Consider the following 17,399-nt stretch of genomic DNA (forward strand, 5'->3'; position numbering starts at 1 on the left):
TTAGTTGCTTTAAATCCACATGTATCTGAAAATAAGATTGCAACTCCTCTTTTCTTCTGAATTCTATTTGCCTGAAAAATTATCTTCCAACCCTTAACTCAGAGTTTTAATTTGTCTTTTGAAGCTAAGTGTGTTTCTTGCAGACAGCAAATGGATGGCTTGTATTTTTTCATCCAGTCTGCCAATCTATGCCTCTTCAGTGGGTAATTCAAGCCATTAACATTTATTGAGATAATTGATAAGTGGGGTAGTGTTCTATTCATCTTACTTTGTGAGAGTTCATTGCGTAGTTTTATCTTTTCATCGGTGTGGAAGTTAGGTTCTGTCCTTTAATTTCTGAGTTCTTACTTTGCTGTTGATCCATTGTGATGGTCTGTGTGTACGACAGGTTGAAGTATTTCCTGTAGAGCTGATGTTGTTGTGGCAAATTTCCTCAAATTTTCATATCAGTAAATGATTTGATTTCTCTGTCAATTTTAAAGCTTAGCTTAGCAGGATATAGAATTCTGGGCTGGAAATTGTTCTGTTTAAGTAGATTAAAGATAGATGACCATTGTCTTTTTGCTTGAAAGGTTTCATTAGAGAAGTCTGCAGTCACCCTGATGGATTTGCCACTGTAGTCAACTGGTGTTTACTCCTGGCAGCTTGAAGAATCTTTTCTTTTGTCTTGACTTTGGACAGGTTCATCACAGTGTATCTTGGAGAAGCTAGGTTAGAGTTGAGGCGACCTGGGGTCCGATATCCCTCTGAAAGGAGTGTGTCAGAATCTTTGGTGATACTTGGGAAATTTTCATTTATAATATTCACTAGTTTGGCTTCCATTCCCCTGGGGGCATGCTTCTTCCCCTTCTGGGATACCTATAACTCCTATGTTTGAACGCTTCATAAAGTCTCATAATTCTCTTAGTAAACGTTCTGCTTTCTCTCTCTTTTGCCTCTTTAACTATCTGAGTTATCTCAAGAGCTTTGTCCTCTATCTCTGAGATTCTTTCTTCTGCATGGTTTAATCTGTTGTTGATACTTTCTATTCATCTTTAAGTTTCCTAATTGACTGCTTCAGTTCTTTCAGCTCTGCTGTATCCTTTCTATATTCTTCATATCGTTCATCTCTTATTTGATTCTGTTTTTGGATTTCCTTTTGGTTATTTTCCACTTTATCAGCAGTTTCCTTCATTATTTCCATCATTTCCTTCATTGTTTTCATCATCTGTATTCTAAATTCCCTTTCTGTCATTTCTAACATTTCTTTATAGGTAGAATCCTCTGCAGTAGCTACCTCACCATCCCTCGGTTGGCGGGGGGGCGAGGTTTGCTCTGGACTGGTTTTTCATGTTGCCAGGATTTTTCTGCTGATTCTTCCTCATGAGTGTTTTCTTTTGTCTATTTCCTTGCCTTAATTTTCCTTTCACTTCCTCTTGCTCTTTAAGTTACTGTGCCTCTGGACTAGGGTTTCACTGAGTTCTTTGGTACAAAACCAGAAAGATGAGAAGATTGAAGAGGAAGAGGGAAAAAAAGAAAAAAAAGGTAAAGAAAAAAGAGAAAGGAGAGGGGGTGAGTAAAAGGAAATATTGACAAAAAGAAGAGAGGCACAGAAAGAGGGAGAGAGGAACAATGTAGGTGTATAGTAGGGTTATTTGACCCAACCTTAAAAACTCCCAACGTCTGGGGGTGCCGGGTTGGGTGGTTCCCTTGAGGTCAGCAGCTCTTTGCCAGCCTATTCAGACACAATACCCTACCTCCACCAAGTAGAGAAGAAAGACAAAAATGCTATAAATCAAACCGAAACAAGCAAACAGAAAACTTTATGGGATAAAATTAGGGAAAAAAACAAATAATAGGGGTAGAAACACTAGCAAAAACAAAGTTCTAGTTGTTAAAGAAGGCAACAATGGAAAATTATATTTAAACTAGGAAAATGAAGAAAGAAAAGAATGAAAAAAAAGAAAAATCTAGAGGGAAAATGTTGAAATTAAAAAAAAACAACAACAAAAAACCCCAAAACAAATCAGTATATATATATTTTTCTGAATATTGTCTGGGCAATAGGTGGTCTTCTGGGGTATGAGATGTTAATTACAATGTTGTTACAGCTATATGAGAGGAAGACTGGAGGCCTCTGCTGATTTCTCAAATTCTGCAGGACAGAGAACCTAAATCTCTCCTCTGCCCACTGAAAAGCCAGTTTATACTGCTAACCTTGACTAAGAAGCAGCTTTCCCAGGACAGCACTTGTCACTGGGATCACCCCTGAAGAGGCTGTCCACTTAACCCAGTGTGCCAAAACCAGTCTCACTCTATGCCCCTGTTGGCCAAGGGTGTAAGGCATCTCAGTCCCTGCCTTTAGGCTGCTCAGTCACTAGATTACTTACCCAGGGTCTCCCACCTGATCCTTGCTGTGCAACCCTGAGGACAGAGCTTGCCATTGTCCCACAATGGCTCCTCTTGTTCCACAGCTGAACACTATTAGCTCCATCTGGCTTAGTGGCTCAGTCTGGGGCCCTGGACAATGCTGAAAGTCCTCTGCACTTTTGCCCAAGTTCTCCCAAGGTAGTTCAACTGAGTGCCAAATCCCCCCTAAAACAAGACAGCTCAGGCTCGGCACCTGTGGCTCAAGCGGCTAAGGCGCCAGCCACATACACCTAAGGTGGCAGGTTCGAATCCAGCCTGGAACCGCCAAACAACAATAATGGCTGCAACCAAAAAATAGCCGGGCGTTGAGGCAGGCACCTGTGGTCCCAGCTGCTTGGGAGGCGGAGGCAGGAGACTCGCTTGAGCCCAGGAGTTGGAGGTTGCTGTGAGCAGTGAAGCCATAGCACTCGACCCGGGGAAACAGCTTCAGGCTCTGTCTCAAAAAAACAAGACAGCTCACAGGTAAGGCCTTTCCAATTTGCAATCTCACTGCTGCTATACTTAACAGCTGCTGGCCGGATTAGACTGAACGAACCCACATAACCACTTGCCAGTTTTCTATTGCTTTTGTCCTCCTCGTGGGGTCCAGAAGTCTCTTGCTGACTCTCTGTGTCCCCAAAGGGATGTTTCTGGGCAGATCCTACCAGCCAGAGATGCCTGGTGTCTTCTCTCCCCAGTCTCATCGTGCCCAGTTGCAAGGAAGCTGTTACTTGGCTGCCATCTTGCTCCTCCCCCAGAATTATTTATTATCTCAACCTTTATGGCAATGTTTTTATTTGCTTTTCTTCATAGTTAAAAATTTTTAGTTAAGTCTCACCAAACAGTGTGGATTAGTTTTGCTGTTTTAACCTTTATGTAAGATGAAACCATGTACTATGCTTTCTTTTGTGTAAGTCTTCTGGTGCATTTTTTTAAAAGATTTATCTATGTTGTTCTTTGTAAATGTAGTTCATTCATTTTAATAGCTGTGCAGTAAATATATCTTAATATGTTCCTCCATTCTACCATTGATGGACATTGGATTGTTTCAAGATTTTTGCTATTGCAAAAGATGCTGATATAAACATTCTAATATATGTATCTTGGTGCACACATTTCAGTTTCTCAAAGTAGTGGCAATCTTAGGTCATAAGAAATACATATCTTTAGCTTTTTAAGATAATACTTGACTTTGCGGAAGAGGATATAGCAATTTATAATTCTACCAGCAGTGGGAGAATTTCACTTGTTTCACAACTTTGCTGGCCCTTACATTAGCATGTTTTGATGCTAGTATATGGTCTCTCATTGTGGTCTCAATTTGCATATCAAGACTCAAAAAGCTAAGTGCTATCTCGTATGTTTCTTCTTTGGTGGCATAACTATTTAAAAAATTGAGATTTTGGGTGGCGCCAGTAGCTGGGTGGGTAGGGCACCAGCCACGTACACTGAGGCTGGCGGGTTCAAACCTGGCCCAGACCAGCTAAAACAACAATGACAGCTGCAACAACAACAACAAAATAGCTGGGTGTTGTGGTGGGCTCCTGTAGTTCCAGCTACTTGGGAGACTGAAGCAAGAGAATTGCTTAAGCCCAAGAGTTTGAGGTTGCTGTGAGCTGTGACGCCACAGCACTCCACTCAGAGTGACAGCTTGAGACTCTGTCTTAAAAAAAAAAAAATTGAGATTTTTGTCTGGGTGTGGTAGCTCAGGCCTGTAATCCTAGCACTCTGGGAGGCTGAGGTGGATGGTTCACTTGAGCTCATGAGTCTGAGACCAGCCTGAACAACAGTTAAGACCCCGGTTGAGTTCTCCAGCTAAGGTAATGGATTAATGTATCTCTCCTTGCAGTCCTATGAGTACCTCATGTTATTTTGACTCTCTGATAGGCATGGAATCCTTAATGTGTACACATCCCTTTGGAGAATTGTCTCCTTTATTATTATGCAGTGGTGCTCTTTATCCCTGATAACTTTTCTTGTTCTGAAGTCTCCTCTGTCTGAAATTATTTTTTATTTTAATTGATTGATTGATTGAGTGATTGCCAGGGTCTCTATTACCCAGGCTGAAGTAGTAGAGTGATATGATCATATCTCACTGTAACCTTTATCTACTGGGCTCAAGTGATTACTTCACCTTCAGAGTAGGTGGAACAAATGTGTGCCATCGTGCCTGGTTAATTTTTTACTTTTTTTTTGTAAAGGAGAGGTCTTACCATGTTGCCAGGGTAGTCACGAACTCGGTCTGAAATTAATACAGCTACTCCTGCTTTCTTTTGATTAGGGTTAACATGTTATATCTTTTCTCCATTTACTTTTAGTTTTATGTGTCTTTACGTTTAAAATGGATTTTTTTGTAGATAGCTCATATAGTTGGGTCTTGTTTCTTGATCCACTCTGACAGTCTGTGCTTATAATTGATGCATGTAGACCATTGAGATTCAGAGTGATCATTGATATAGTTGGATTAATATCACCATAATTGTTACTGATTTCTATTTATTCTGTGTTCTCATTTTTGTCTTTCTTTTTCTGCTTTTTACTGACCATTTTAGATGATCCTATTTTCTTTCCTTTATTATCACAGTAGTTATACTTTTTAAACTCCTTTTATCGATTGCCTTACAAGTTTGAAATGTACATTTACAACTAATTCAAGTCCAATTTCAATTAGCATTATACTGCTTCTTGGGTAGTGTAAATACCTTGTAATAACAAAATAATTTTAATTTCAACTATCCCGTGTATTATTGCTATCATTCATGTCACTTACATGTTAGCATATGTATACATACATAGATAATTGAATATTTTCCTGTTATTGTGAACAAAGTAGTATCTATTAGATCAGTTAAGAATAAGAAAAATAAAAGTTTTCATTTTACCTTCATTTATTCCTTCTCTGATGCTCTTTCTTTATGTAGGTCCTGGTTTCTGACCTTTATCAACTTACCTTTTCTTTCTTTTTTTTAAATATTAACGCACACTTTTTTTTTTATTATATTAAAATCAGGCAATGGTCTGACAATCAAAAGGCTGCTTATGGAATACTGTTATGTTAAACTTTACTTACAGGATGTTAAATCCTTAGAACTAACGTTTTCCCCAGAAAAAGATTAATGGAAACATCAATTGCTTTCCAGACTTTTGGCAGTTGCTGCTCAAAAGGTGGTTTTATACAAATACTAAATTTAAAAAAAAAAAAAAAACCTTTAGTACACAATGAATTGCTTTTATTTCAGTATGCATCCACATTTCAGCATTTAGTGGTCCTGAACAGAATGTAAAAGAATGCAGCCATTTGCTAGGAAGTCAAGCCCGCCAATTTTGGGGATCAGCTGTGCTCACCAGTTCTTTCTGGATCCCTGCTGAGGATTGGATCATGCAAAGCAGCAGCACCAAAACCAAAGTATGGACTGAATTCAAGGTTTTTTGTTCCAGTTGTCAAATTCCAAACTAGACCCCAATTGATTGCAAGGATGACAAAATGAAAGCCCTGTTTAAAGCTTCTTTGATTTTTAAAAGCAAAAGCAATTACAGGAAAACAAAACAATTCAGAGAGAGAGTGTGTGCTTGTAAGTGTCTTCAGGTGGGCTTTCTCCAAGTTACCAAGGACTCTGAGAGCTGGCAGGTCTGAGTAACCCTGGTGACTGTTCACCTTATCAAAACCTGAGCTAAAAAAGTGCATCAGCTGATGATGACAGCAGAGGTGGCAGGGCTGAGGACCCAATTCATTTCCTAGGCTGTTGGAGTGAATAAATGCGATTCCAAAATGAAATAAGGGAGGTAAGAGACTCTTTCCAACCTTACCTGATGGCTTTTGGCCAAAGCAAAGAAGTGTCATGGAAAGTGTTGGGTGGTGACAGTGCAAAGAAGGACTTGAGGAGGAGGGAGAAAAAAGCAGCACCCCTCGATAAAGGTGGGGGAGAGAAGATATGGGGAAAGCCCTGAATTCCTCACTGAAGGCCAATCTCAGAGGGGAGCAGAGGGGTTACAATCTATGCTTTGGCCAAGGGTGGGAGTGGAGGAGAGTGGGAAGGGGATGATGGCTTGGAAAGTGGCATCATTTAAGACTTAAAGAAATCAGGGGTGCAGACAAATCACCCCACACACCCAGCAGTAGTCCCATAGGCTGTGACCTGAAACCTTCATGTCTACTCTAACAAGCCCCCAAGCTAAAGGGCTGTTGCAGGGAGGGGAGGAGACAGGGGCAAGGGAAATGAGAGAAGGCGGAGACCCCAGGCCATGTAATCAGCAGCAAGGTGATTGTGTCATGTGTCTTTTCTTTTTTTTTTTTTTTTTTTTTTTTTATTAAATGATAGCTGTGTACATTAATGCAAACACGGGGTACAGTGTAGTGTTTTCATATACATTTTGAAATACTTTCATCAAGCTGGTTCACATAAATTTCATGTCATTTGCATAGTCATTGTGTCAAAACATTTACATTCTAGTTCTAGAAAAGTTCACTTGGACCCTTGTTAGACAGAAATATAGGTGATCTTTCCGGTCAACCTCCCACCACCCAGCCACTCTTCTCCCCTCCACAGCCCTTCTATGAAACTAATATATACTTCTCAAATGAAAGAAACAACTTAATTCTAGCCCAAGAATATGGGGAGGGGGTCATGTGTCTTTTCACAGTTGAGTTAGATGTGCTGCACCAGTTATGATGGGAACCAATTTAAATATACTTTCTGGATCCCAGAAGTTCAGCTACGTGGATAGTGGTTACACTTGATGGGATAATTTGTTACAGCACAACTTATATATTTCAAATGGACAAAAAAATAGTATCATTTACAGTATCTTAAGATAAGTTGCCTTTGAATGGGAGCTTCCTTTCCAGTACTTTGAGGTCTACAAGATGTATCTAGAAAATTTACTACTGTGGAAAATAAAGACTGCTTAAATCAAATGGGGGGGAGGGGAAGGGCCTGTGGTTTTCCTTTTGATTAATTGCTGTAACACTGTTCAGGTGGCTGAGGGAGTTTCATATTTTCTTTAGACATCATTAGGCGCCAAAGCTCTTGCAGGACAACTTTGATGCTATAAGAATTCTGCCATTTTGCTAGCATTGGTATGGCTCTTGGGTCCACCACTCCATTAGAACTGTTAACTCCATTCATATTAATTTTTGTTACAAATCTTACAAAGGGGGGTGCTTCTGGGTATTTAGGTCTGCATTCTATTTTAAGGCTGTATATTCGGTTTTCATAAATTGTTCTTGGAGGCCCAATTATCATCCCTGTCCATCTTGTAAGTGTCATGTCTTCATCATCTTCTAGACCCCAGCTAACTCTGCCATATCCTACTCCTTTCTGGCCTTCTTCGAGTTCTTTCAACAGTTGGAAATTGCAAGGGACTTTTACTCCTGAGCCCAAGGTGGCTGCCATCTTGCATCGCTGTCACTCCAACTTACCTTTTTTGTAAAGAATTTTTCTTAATATTTCTTGTAAGGCAGGTCAGCTGGCAACGGATTTCCTCAATTTTCATTTGAGAAAATTTTTATTTCTCTTTCACTCTTGAAGGATAATTTTGTAGGGTACAGAATTCTAACTTTGTAGGTAATTTTTTCTCCTCCACACTTAAAACCCTTTGCTCTCTTACTTGCATGGTAGATGTTGGATGTAGTGCTTATCTTTGATTGGTCTTCTATAGGTGAAAATTTTTTTTTTTCTTCTGGCTGCTTTTAGGATTTTCTCATTATCTTTGGTTTTCTATGGCTTGAGGATAAGGTACCTAAGTACAGTATTTTTGGCATTCATCTTGCTCAATGCTCTCTGAGCTTCCTGGATCTGTGGTTTGGTGTCTGACAGTTTGGGGAAATTGTCAGTCATATTTTTTCCAATGTTTTGTTTCTTTCTCTCTTCTTCTGGAATTCCCAATATGTGTACGTTACATCCTTATAGTGGTTCCACAGTTCGTGGATATTCTGGGTTTTCAATTTGGGTCGTTTCTATTAAGATATCCTCAAGCTCAGAGATTCTTTCCTGAACTGTGGCATCATAGGTCACAGCAACCTGCAACTCCTGAGCTCAAGCCTCTTGCCTCAGCCTCCGAGTAGCTGGGACTATGGGCATGTTCCACCATATCCAGCTAGTTTTTCAATTTTTAGTAGAGATTAGGTCTCGCTCTTGTTCAGACTGGTCTCTAATTCCTCAGCTCAAGCAATCCACCCTTCTCAGCTTCCTAGAGTGCTAGTATTATAGGCGTGCGCCACTGAGCCTGTCTTGATAGGTATCTTTGAGCTTCATTCTAGCCTGGTTCTGCCACTGTGACATTATTTTCTGTGTATTTGTCATTTTTGGTGAGTAAACTCTAAGGCTCTGACCAGTTATGGTGCTCCTGAGATGGATTGATATGGAAATCTCTGATTTCAGGATACTTCCTACCTGTTTATCACTGGCCCTGATGTTGTAAAGTCTGTCACCAATGAGGATGTTACCCAGGAGGAGCTTGGTGGTGCCAAGACTCATACCACCATGTCTGGTAAGAGGCCTTGAAGATGACATTATTATTTTCAAACATTGAGAAGAGGGCATGCCAAGGGTAATGGTGACAGTTTTAAAAGTATCACTTAATTAGTAGAACTTATTTGGGAAGACTATAGTACAATTTGTTGTACTACAGGACAGTACAGATATTGCCTACAAATACAGTGATAAAGGTGGGTTTGGTATCTCAAATTTATTGAAATAAGTAGCAGGCTATTATTGCTCTGATATTCTTTAGAGTAATTTTAAAGGTAATTGTTAGAATGGTGGTTATAAGAAGGTATGGTTGAACCTTTAGCAAAATACTGTATCTCTTCGTGACTAAACTTCAAAGCTGGGTTATATCTTGGAGTAGACAGCATTTTACCAAACACCATTGGCCAGGTATGGTCTTAATGTGATGGTTATGAACCACGTGGTTGTGAATTTGGTCATAGTTCTTTACCTTAAGTTTACATACCAAATGTACTAGCTAAAATGTATAAAGATTATTCTGTGTTTTGGTGTTGAAACAAAAAGTTCTTATTTACATAGCAAGGCATGAAATTAGGAGTAGGGGATGATTCTGATATGAGTGAAGACATGTTACCATTGGAGTAATGATTGTAATTGCATATTTGGAAAAAAACACTGAGCTATGAAAGGATTGCCTACCCCACAGCAAGCAGTGTAACTGAGGATAGGAGACATTTCCTCTGTGAGATATTTTTGAAGCAGTAGAGGTTGGTGTGACTGATTTATGTACCACATTGTACTATGGTAAGGCATTAGGTCATCATTTAATTATCAGCATTTCTTCTTAGTGTCCATGAGGTAGAGATGTGTCTCATTAGTGAACTCATGGATTTGAAGAAATATGGTTTAGAAAAAGTCAGAGCTCTGGGCGGGGCCTGTGGTTCAGTGAGTAGAGTGCTGGCCCAGTATACTGAGGGTGGTGGATTTGAACCTGGCCCTGGCCAAAGCGCAACAAAAGGATAGCCAGGTGTTGTGGCGGGCGCCTATAGTCCCAGCTCCTTGGGAGGGTGAGGCAAGAAATTTGGCTAAGCCCAAGAGCTGGAGGTTACTGTGAGCTGTGACGCCATGGCAAAAAAAAAAAAAAAAAAAAGGAAAAAAAAAAGTCAGAGCTCTTGATATCCTGCCCCACAAAACTTGTCTCTCTCTTTGTCTCAGGTGGCATCAGCCTCAATTCATTCTTTTTCCTCCCCTGTCAGCTCCATTCAGTCCATTTCTGAGATCTGGGTGGAATCAGAACGCTTTTCAGCATCTGCTCTATGGGCAGCCTGCTGCCACACTGGCAGTTTGTCTTTCTTGCTGTGATATAATGTAGAGTTCAATCTTGATGGCATCTTTTTTTTTCCCCAGACTGAGTTTCATTATGTCGCCCTCAGTAGAGTGCCATGGCGCGTCACAGCTCACAGCAACTTCAAACTCTTGGGTTTAAGCGATTTTTTTGCCTTATCCTCCTAAGTAGCTGGGATTATAGCCGCCTGCCACAATGCCTGGCTATTTTTTTGTTGTAGTTGTCATTGTTGTTTAACAGGCCCAGGCTGGGTTTGAACCTGACAGCCCCAGTGTCCTAACCACTGAACTATAGGCGCCGAGCCATGATGGCATCTTATATTGGATGAAATACACTATTCATTTATTTTTTTCTCATTTCAGTAGTATTACATGTTTTCAGTATAAAATTTTAAAAATACAAGGAGTAGAAATCAGTAGAAATTCCATCATCCACACAGAATCACCACTGAGATACCTTTGTAGTCTTTTCATGCAGATGACTGTGAATACATGTGCTTGTATTTGAACATAGAGGTATGCAAACTCTTCTACAACTGGTTCTTTTTTTTTGTTTTTCTTGACAGCTTAAAGTAATGGATGTCTTAAGTTTTGTCCTGTAGCACAGTTTTATGGTTTCATTTTTGTTTTAAAGGGTTGTATGTGGTATTCTTTTTGGGCCATCTGATCTGCTTGTCCTGAATCCCCAGAGCAAGGCACAAAGTGGGCTTTATATGTATATATATTTTCTTTTTGATAACAACTTTATTGAATTATAATGCATATGCCATATACCTTAAATATTTATAGTATACAATTCAGTGGTCTTTAATACATTCAGAGTTAATATAACTATTACCCCAACTAATGTCATGACATTTTGATCATCCTAAGAAGAAGCCCCATGCCCATCAGCATCACTTCCTATGTCACGACAAATACTGCTCCCCCAGGCAATTGCCTATTTCTTGCCATATGTGGATTTTCCCATTCTGGACATTTCATATAAATGGAAATCATACAGTATGTGATCTTTGTGACTGATTCCTTTTACTTAGCATTTTTTTTCCTCTTCTGACTTATAGCTGAAACATCATTTTTTTAAGTTTCATTCATACTAGTTGTGATCATCATGAATCAGAACTTCATTTCTTTTTATATATTCCAGTGTATGGATATACCACGTTTTCTTTTTTGACCAATTAATAGACATTTGAGTTGGTTCCACTTTTTGGCTATCATAGATTTACTACTATAAGCATTTATGTACAAGTTTTTGTATGAACATGTTTTCATTTATCTTTAGTGTATACCTAGGAATAGAATTTCTGCATTAAATTATAACTCTTATTCTAACCAATTTATAAATACTTACTGAATGAAAATATTCTGCCATGTTGAAAATGCTTCTTCATGTGACAGATATACATTGAGTATCTATGTGTGAAACATTATTCTAGGTGCTAAAAATACATCTGTGGAGAGAATAAAAAAAAGACCCTTGCCCATATGGGGTTTATATTATGTTTTCTAGTAGATGAAATAGACAATAAACATTATAAATAAATACATTATATGGTATGTTAGAAGGCAATAAATGATGTAGAAAAAGTAGAACAAGGTAAAGGGAATTGGTTGGGATTATTGCAATTTCAAATATGGTGGTATAAGGGGAGGCCCCCTTGGGAGGCTAACAGTTAAGCACATTTGAAGGAGTTAACTGCATTGATGTGTATATTTGCAGCATTGTAGGTAGAGGGAATAGCTTACACAAAAGCCCTGGGGTAGGAGAGTGGCTGGCAAACTCAATGGACAGTAAGGCAGGTGGTTGGAGTAGAGATGTGCCATGATTTGACTGGTGGAGCTCCCTCTGGCTGCTTTATGGACAGGCGACTGGGGAGGCAGAGTCTGGCAAGGCAAATCTCAGACAGTGTTCTTGGCTATACTTTATCATGTTTATGGCCTTGTTTGGCTGGTCTGTGATTTCATAATGCTCTTCAGGAATAATGGCTTGATCCCTCCCTAGGGCCAGGTGGGTCTTCTCCTTTTTGTCCACCATTTTAATCACTATTGTCAGGCTTTGTTCTTTGGGCTTGGAGTGGGGATTTCATTGATAAGACAGGCCTGATCTTGCTCTATTGGAGCTGATATTCCAGGAGAGATGCCAAGCAGTAAATAGGAAAATGGGTAGGTACATGGCCCAGGGCAGGAAAGTGAGGAGTGTGGGGATGGGTGTGAAGGGGACGTTAGAGCAAAGGCCTGAATAAAGAAAGGTGTGACCCCTGTAGAGATGTGGGTACAGAGCATAGGGAACAGGCTGTGTGAATTGAAGGATGCCTGAGGTTATGTGGTGTATAGCAGTGCATCCTGAAACTGTCAGCATAGTTCATGGCAGATGTGCCCTGGAACGTGGCAGTGAAGCAGCATCTTAAGGCTGAGTGATACCCTGGCCCATCACATCCTCCCTATTCTCTTAGGTGTGGCCCACAGAGCTTTTGAGAATGACATTGATGCCTTGTGTAATCTCCGGGAGTTCTTCAACTACCTGCCCCTCAGCAATCAGGACCTGGCTCCCATCCGCGAGTGCCATGATCCCAGGTGGGTTGCAGGGTACTTTCCCTTCTTTGGCCACCCTGCCTGATAGTACTTTAGGATTTTCCTTGTTGGGCAGGTTGAAGTAGACTGTGGTTTGTACTTAGAGAGGCTCCTGGATGTAGGGATGATGATGGCATGTCTGCAGGGTACCGCAGACATGAGAAATTATTTATTTATTTTTTATTTTTGAGACAGAGCCTCAAGCTGTCCCCCTGGGTAGAGTGCCGTGGCATTACAGCTCACAGCAACCTCCAACTCCTGGGCTCAAGCGAGTCTCCTGCCTCCGCCTCCCAAGTAGCTGGGACCACAGGCGCCCGCCACAACGCCCGGCTATTTTTTGGTTGCAGCAGTCATTGTTGTTTGGCGGGTCCGGGCTGGGGATTCGAACCCACCACCTTAGGTGTACGTGGCTGGCGCCTTAGCCAGTTGAGCTATAGGCGCTGAGCCGAGAAATTATTTAATTTACTTTTTTCCTTTCTATAATAACTGATGGGCAGCTTGGAGTAAAGAATGGTCAATATTTTCATTTCATTTCATTTTTAAGAGACTCTTAAGTTGTCCAGAATCGGAGATGGAAGTTTCTTTGTGTTTGGTCCAGTCCTTGTGGTGGGTCCCCCATTTGCTTCTTCCCTCTTCCCCCTTCAAGGTAACTAGCTCTTCCTGTGTTGCCTCTTTGTCTTTTTTCTACCTAAAGTGACCGTCTGGTTCCTGAGCTCGACACAGTTGTCCCTTTGGAATCTACTAAAGCCTACGACATGGTGGACATTATACACTCTGTAAGTGCCACATCTGCCCGTCTTGCCTGCTCACATCTGCCCATCTTGCCTGCCCTGCTTTGCCACATTCATGCTCATTATGTTTGGGCCTAGTGAGGAAGTGTTGGACTCACTGGCATTGACATCACACAACTCAGTGGGGCCTGGGGGAGCAAAGGACCAGGGACCACTGAGTAGTGTGTTCTAGAAAGACCTAGTGGCTATAGACACCCTAGCAGCACAGATGGACTTGAAGGCTAGAGGCAGGAGTAGCTAGTTGGTCCAGCAGAGCTTGGAAGTCTTTAAAAGGCACTCAAGTATATAGATTAGGGGCCATGACCCTAGAGTCTGGAGTAAGGCCTGGGTGATCCTTGTTAGATACCTTTGTTTGGGATCATATGTTCAGAGGCTATTTTGTCTTTCTAGAGAAAGAGTACACAGGGCACCCAGTGATACGGTTGTGTGGATGGGTATAGAGGTTTGTGGGAGATAGGAGCAGACATTTATGGCTTTTTCTTGAGTCATTAAGTAGACATGGCCACTGTCTTCCTCACACTGTACTCTCAGCTGTCCTCACACAGTGGAACATAGATGACTGTGTGACAACTCTACTTGTTGAAATCATACTCTTCCCCTTCCTGTAGAGTTTTCTGGTTTTGCTTGTTTGTTTGAAACAGTCTCATTCTGATGACCCAGGCTAGAATGTGCACCACAGCTTACAGCAGCACCCTTAAACTCTTTGACTCAAGCGATCCTCTTGCCTCAGGTTCTCAAGTAGCTGGGAGTATAGGCACCTGCCACAACACTCAGCTAGTTTTATTACTTTTAGTAGAGACAGGATTTCACTTTAGACTCCTGAGCTAAAGCATTCTACTCTGTTTGGCCTCCCGGAGTGCTAGGATTATAGGTTTTGAGCCATAGCTCCTGGTCTGTTCTTTGTTTTTTTTTTTCTTATTATTTTCTTATAGGCTGTTTCTGTTCCAGAGATTAGCCTGGGATGTAACCTAAATGTCTTCCTTAGGTCTTTTCTGAGCCCTTGCAGGCGCATGCACACTTTCCAATTTTCTTTCTATAGGCAGCTTTTTTTTTTTTCCTGGAGTCAGACAAGGATGTCCACTATTGTCACTACTATTCAATGTAGTTTTGAAAGTCTTAGCCAATGCAGTCAGGCAAGAGACAGATATTAAGGGCATCCAAATGGGGGCAGAGGAGGTCAAACTCTTGCTCTTTGCCAATTATATATATGATCTTCTATTTAGGAAAGCCCAGAGACAAAACTATTAAGATGCCAGGAAGTAATCAAGAAATATGGTAACATCTAAGCATATAAAATCAGTGTCCACATATCAGTAGCCTTTGTATATGCCAATAACAGCCAAGTTGAGAAATAAATCAAGGACACAATTCCCTTTACAGTAGCTTCAAAGAAAATGAAATGCCTAGGAATATACCTAACAAAGGAGGTGAAGGATCTTTACAAAGGGAATTGTGAAACCCTAAGAAAAGAAATAGCAGAAGAAGACATGAACAAATAAAAGAACATACCATGCTCTTGGCTGGGATGAATCAACATTGTTAAAATGTCTATACACCCAAAGCAATCTACAGATTCAATGTAATCTTCATTAAAATACCAACATCATACTTTGAAGAACTGGAAAAAATAGTTCTTTGTTTCGTGTGGAACCAGAAAAAAATCCTGAATAGCCAAGGCAATTCTTTTTTTTTTTTGAGGCAGAGCCTCAAGCTGTCACCCTGGGTAGAGTGCTGTGGCATCACAGCTCACAGCAACCTCCAACTCCTGGGCTCAAGCCAGTCTCCTGCCTCAGCCTCCCAAGTAGCTGGGACCATAGGTGCCTGCCACGATGCCTGGCTATTTTTTGGTTGCACCCATCATTGTTGTTTTGGCGGGCCTGGGCTGGATTCAAACCCGCCACCTTAGGTGTATGTGGCTGGCGCCTTAGCCACTTGAGCCACAGGCACCGAGCCGGCAATTCTTAATAATAAAAACAAAGCTGGAGGGTGTCAGCCCTTTAAATTCCCTGGAAGACACTTTAGCCCAAGGGAGGAAAATCTTGCAATAATAGGAGGAGTTGTGGCAACAGTGACCCCCATCTCTTTGTACCTCTGTGTTTAGTAGCAGCTGAAATCAGCAGATACTTGGAGGACAGGGTCCTTTGGTGCCCACCCTGGGTCTTTTAGGCTGTGTGCAAGATGGTCCACAAACACTTGCAGCTGCTTGCCATGTAGCTGGGGTGGGGTCAGGTTTAGCTGTTAAAGGTGCCAAGAACTGAAATTAGTTTTTGGTCTTACACTTCCCCTGGATGTTGCAATCTGTCAACAGACCCCACTGCTTCCAAAGAGTTACATCTGACAGATTCTGCCAGTGAAATTGTTTCTAGGTAAGGAGACAGATTTTGGTGCTTCCTACTCTACCATCTTCTCCTAAAATTTTTTTAAGGTGTATAAGACAGTTCTTGATTTTGTTTTATCAGTTTTATATCCTGCCAACTATTAAGTTCTCTGTTGGTAATTTTTCTCGTTAATTCTTTTGGGTTTTTCAAGTGCACTTGCCTATAAATAGTTTCTTCTTTCCAATTTTTTTCTGTGTCGTTTCTTTCTCTTGTCTAATTGCATTGGCTATAGCTCCTTATATATCAAATGTAATGATGAATAATAATTGTAATACTGGGCGCCTTTGTCTTATTCCTGTGCTTACCAAGCCTACCATCAATGTTTTATAGTTTATACCTTTTTTTATGTTGAAGCTACCACTGGTTTCTATTTTAATTTTTTTTATTTTGTTTTTAAATTTAGGGATAGGCAGTGACTATTGTCAAATGCTCTTTAGTATTTTTGGAGATTTTCCTCCTTAGATCTGTTTATAAATCTATCTTAGTAGATTTCCTAATACTGAAATATTCCTTCATTCTTTAAAGTAAATTCTACTAGTTAATATTCTGTTTGCTAATATTTTATTTGGATTTTTGCATTGATGTCATGTGATAATGATGTGTATTTTTTAGAAATGATTTAAAATCAGGTTTTGATATCAATGTTGTATTTCTTTGTGTGTTAGTCTTCTAAGGTTGCTATAATAAAACACTATAGACTAAATGACTTAAAGAACAACAGAAATTTATTTTCTCACAGTTCTGGAGGCTGGAAGTCTGAGATAAAGAGTTGGCAGGGTTGAGTTCATTCTGAGGTCACTCTCCCCAGTTGAGTTCATTTCTGAGGTCACTCTCCCCAGAAGGCCGAAGGAATATGGCCTTCCTGCTGTATTCTCACAAACTCTTTTCTCTGTGTGCCCATGGAAAGAGATCTCTGGTGTCTTTTCTTCTTTTTAAATTGTAAAAGAAGATATTTCTGGGTAGTCAAGGTCATGGTAGCCTCTTAAATCCAGAACTCAGTATGTCCTCCAAGAACTTCATAGGTTAACAAGAAGAAAATAAAATTACCATTTCCATACCTTTAGCATAAGTAAATTCTAGAAACTACAAACTCAAATAACTGTAAGTAGAATAATAAACTAGTCCTGGACTCCCCCTGCAAGTCTCTGGAATGGCTGAGGCAGTCTTGAGCAACTGCACCGAAGAAAGGAAAGGGGATTGAGACAGAAGTCACTCCCAAGCTCGGCGCCTGTGGCTCAAATGGCTAAGGCACCAGCCACATACACCTAAGGTGGCAGGTTCGAATCCAGCCTGGGCCTGCAAAAAACAACAATGATGGCTGCAACCAAAAAATAGCCAGGTGTTGTGGCAGGTGCCTGTGGTCCCAACTACTTGGGAGGCTGAGGCAAGAGACTCACTTGAGCCCAGGAATTGGAGGTTGCTGTGAGCTGTGATGCCTTGGCACTCTACCCAGGTGGACAGCTTGAGACTCTGTC

General features: G+C 40.7%; 2 protein-coding genes across 3 annotated transcripts in view; one reads left to right on the top strand and one right to left on the bottom strand.

Moving 5' to 3' along the window:
* The window catches only part of PCCB (propionyl-CoA carboxylase beta subunit), a 68,336-nt gene that overhangs the window by 22,650 nt on the left and 28,287 nt on the right, over positions 1 to 17,399 (top strand). Inside the window, exons 7-9 of the mRNA XM_003789413.3 lie at positions 8,769 to 8,877; positions 12,638 to 12,758; positions 13,450 to 13,531. Coding sequence (XP_003789461.1) covers positions 8,769 to 8,877; positions 12,638 to 12,758; positions 13,450 to 13,531 — 312 coding nt within the window. The remainder of the gene's footprint in view (positions 1 to 8,768; positions 8,878 to 12,637; positions 12,759 to 13,449; positions 13,532 to 17,399) is intronic.
* Positions 7,195 to 7,781, bottom strand: LOC100962361 (ubiquitin-conjugating enzyme E2 variant 1-like). Of its 2 annotated transcripts, XM_012804965.2 has the most exons (2): positions 7,612 to 7,781; positions 7,195 to 7,485 (listed from the first exon to the last, which is right to left on the bottom strand). In XM_012804965.2, exons 1-2 carry the CDS (start codon positions 7,779 to 7,781, stop codon positions 7,341 to 7,343), a joined length of 315 nt encoding a protein of 104 aa, XP_012660419.1. In that variant the 3' UTR covers positions 7,195 to 7,340. The 2 variants fall into 2 exon arrangements, with proteins under 2 accessions (XP_012660419.1, XP_012660418.1); XM_012804964.2 differs by having other exon boundaries at positions 7,195 to 7,781.

Source organism: Otolemur garnettii, unplaced genomic scaffold (genome assembly GCF_000181295.1).
Source record: "Otolemur garnettii isolate 467f Iridium unplaced genomic scaffold, OtoGar3 scaffold00032, whole genome shotgun sequence".
NCBI lineage: Eukaryota > Metazoa > Chordata > Mammalia > Primates > Galagidae > Otolemur > Otolemur garnettii.

Excerpts from the sequence above, each read along its gene's own strand:
- LOC100962361 (XM_012804964.2), bottom strand. The coding sequence starts at position 7,781 with ATGGCAGCCACCTTGGGCTCAGGAGTAAAAGTCCCTTGCAATTTCCAA.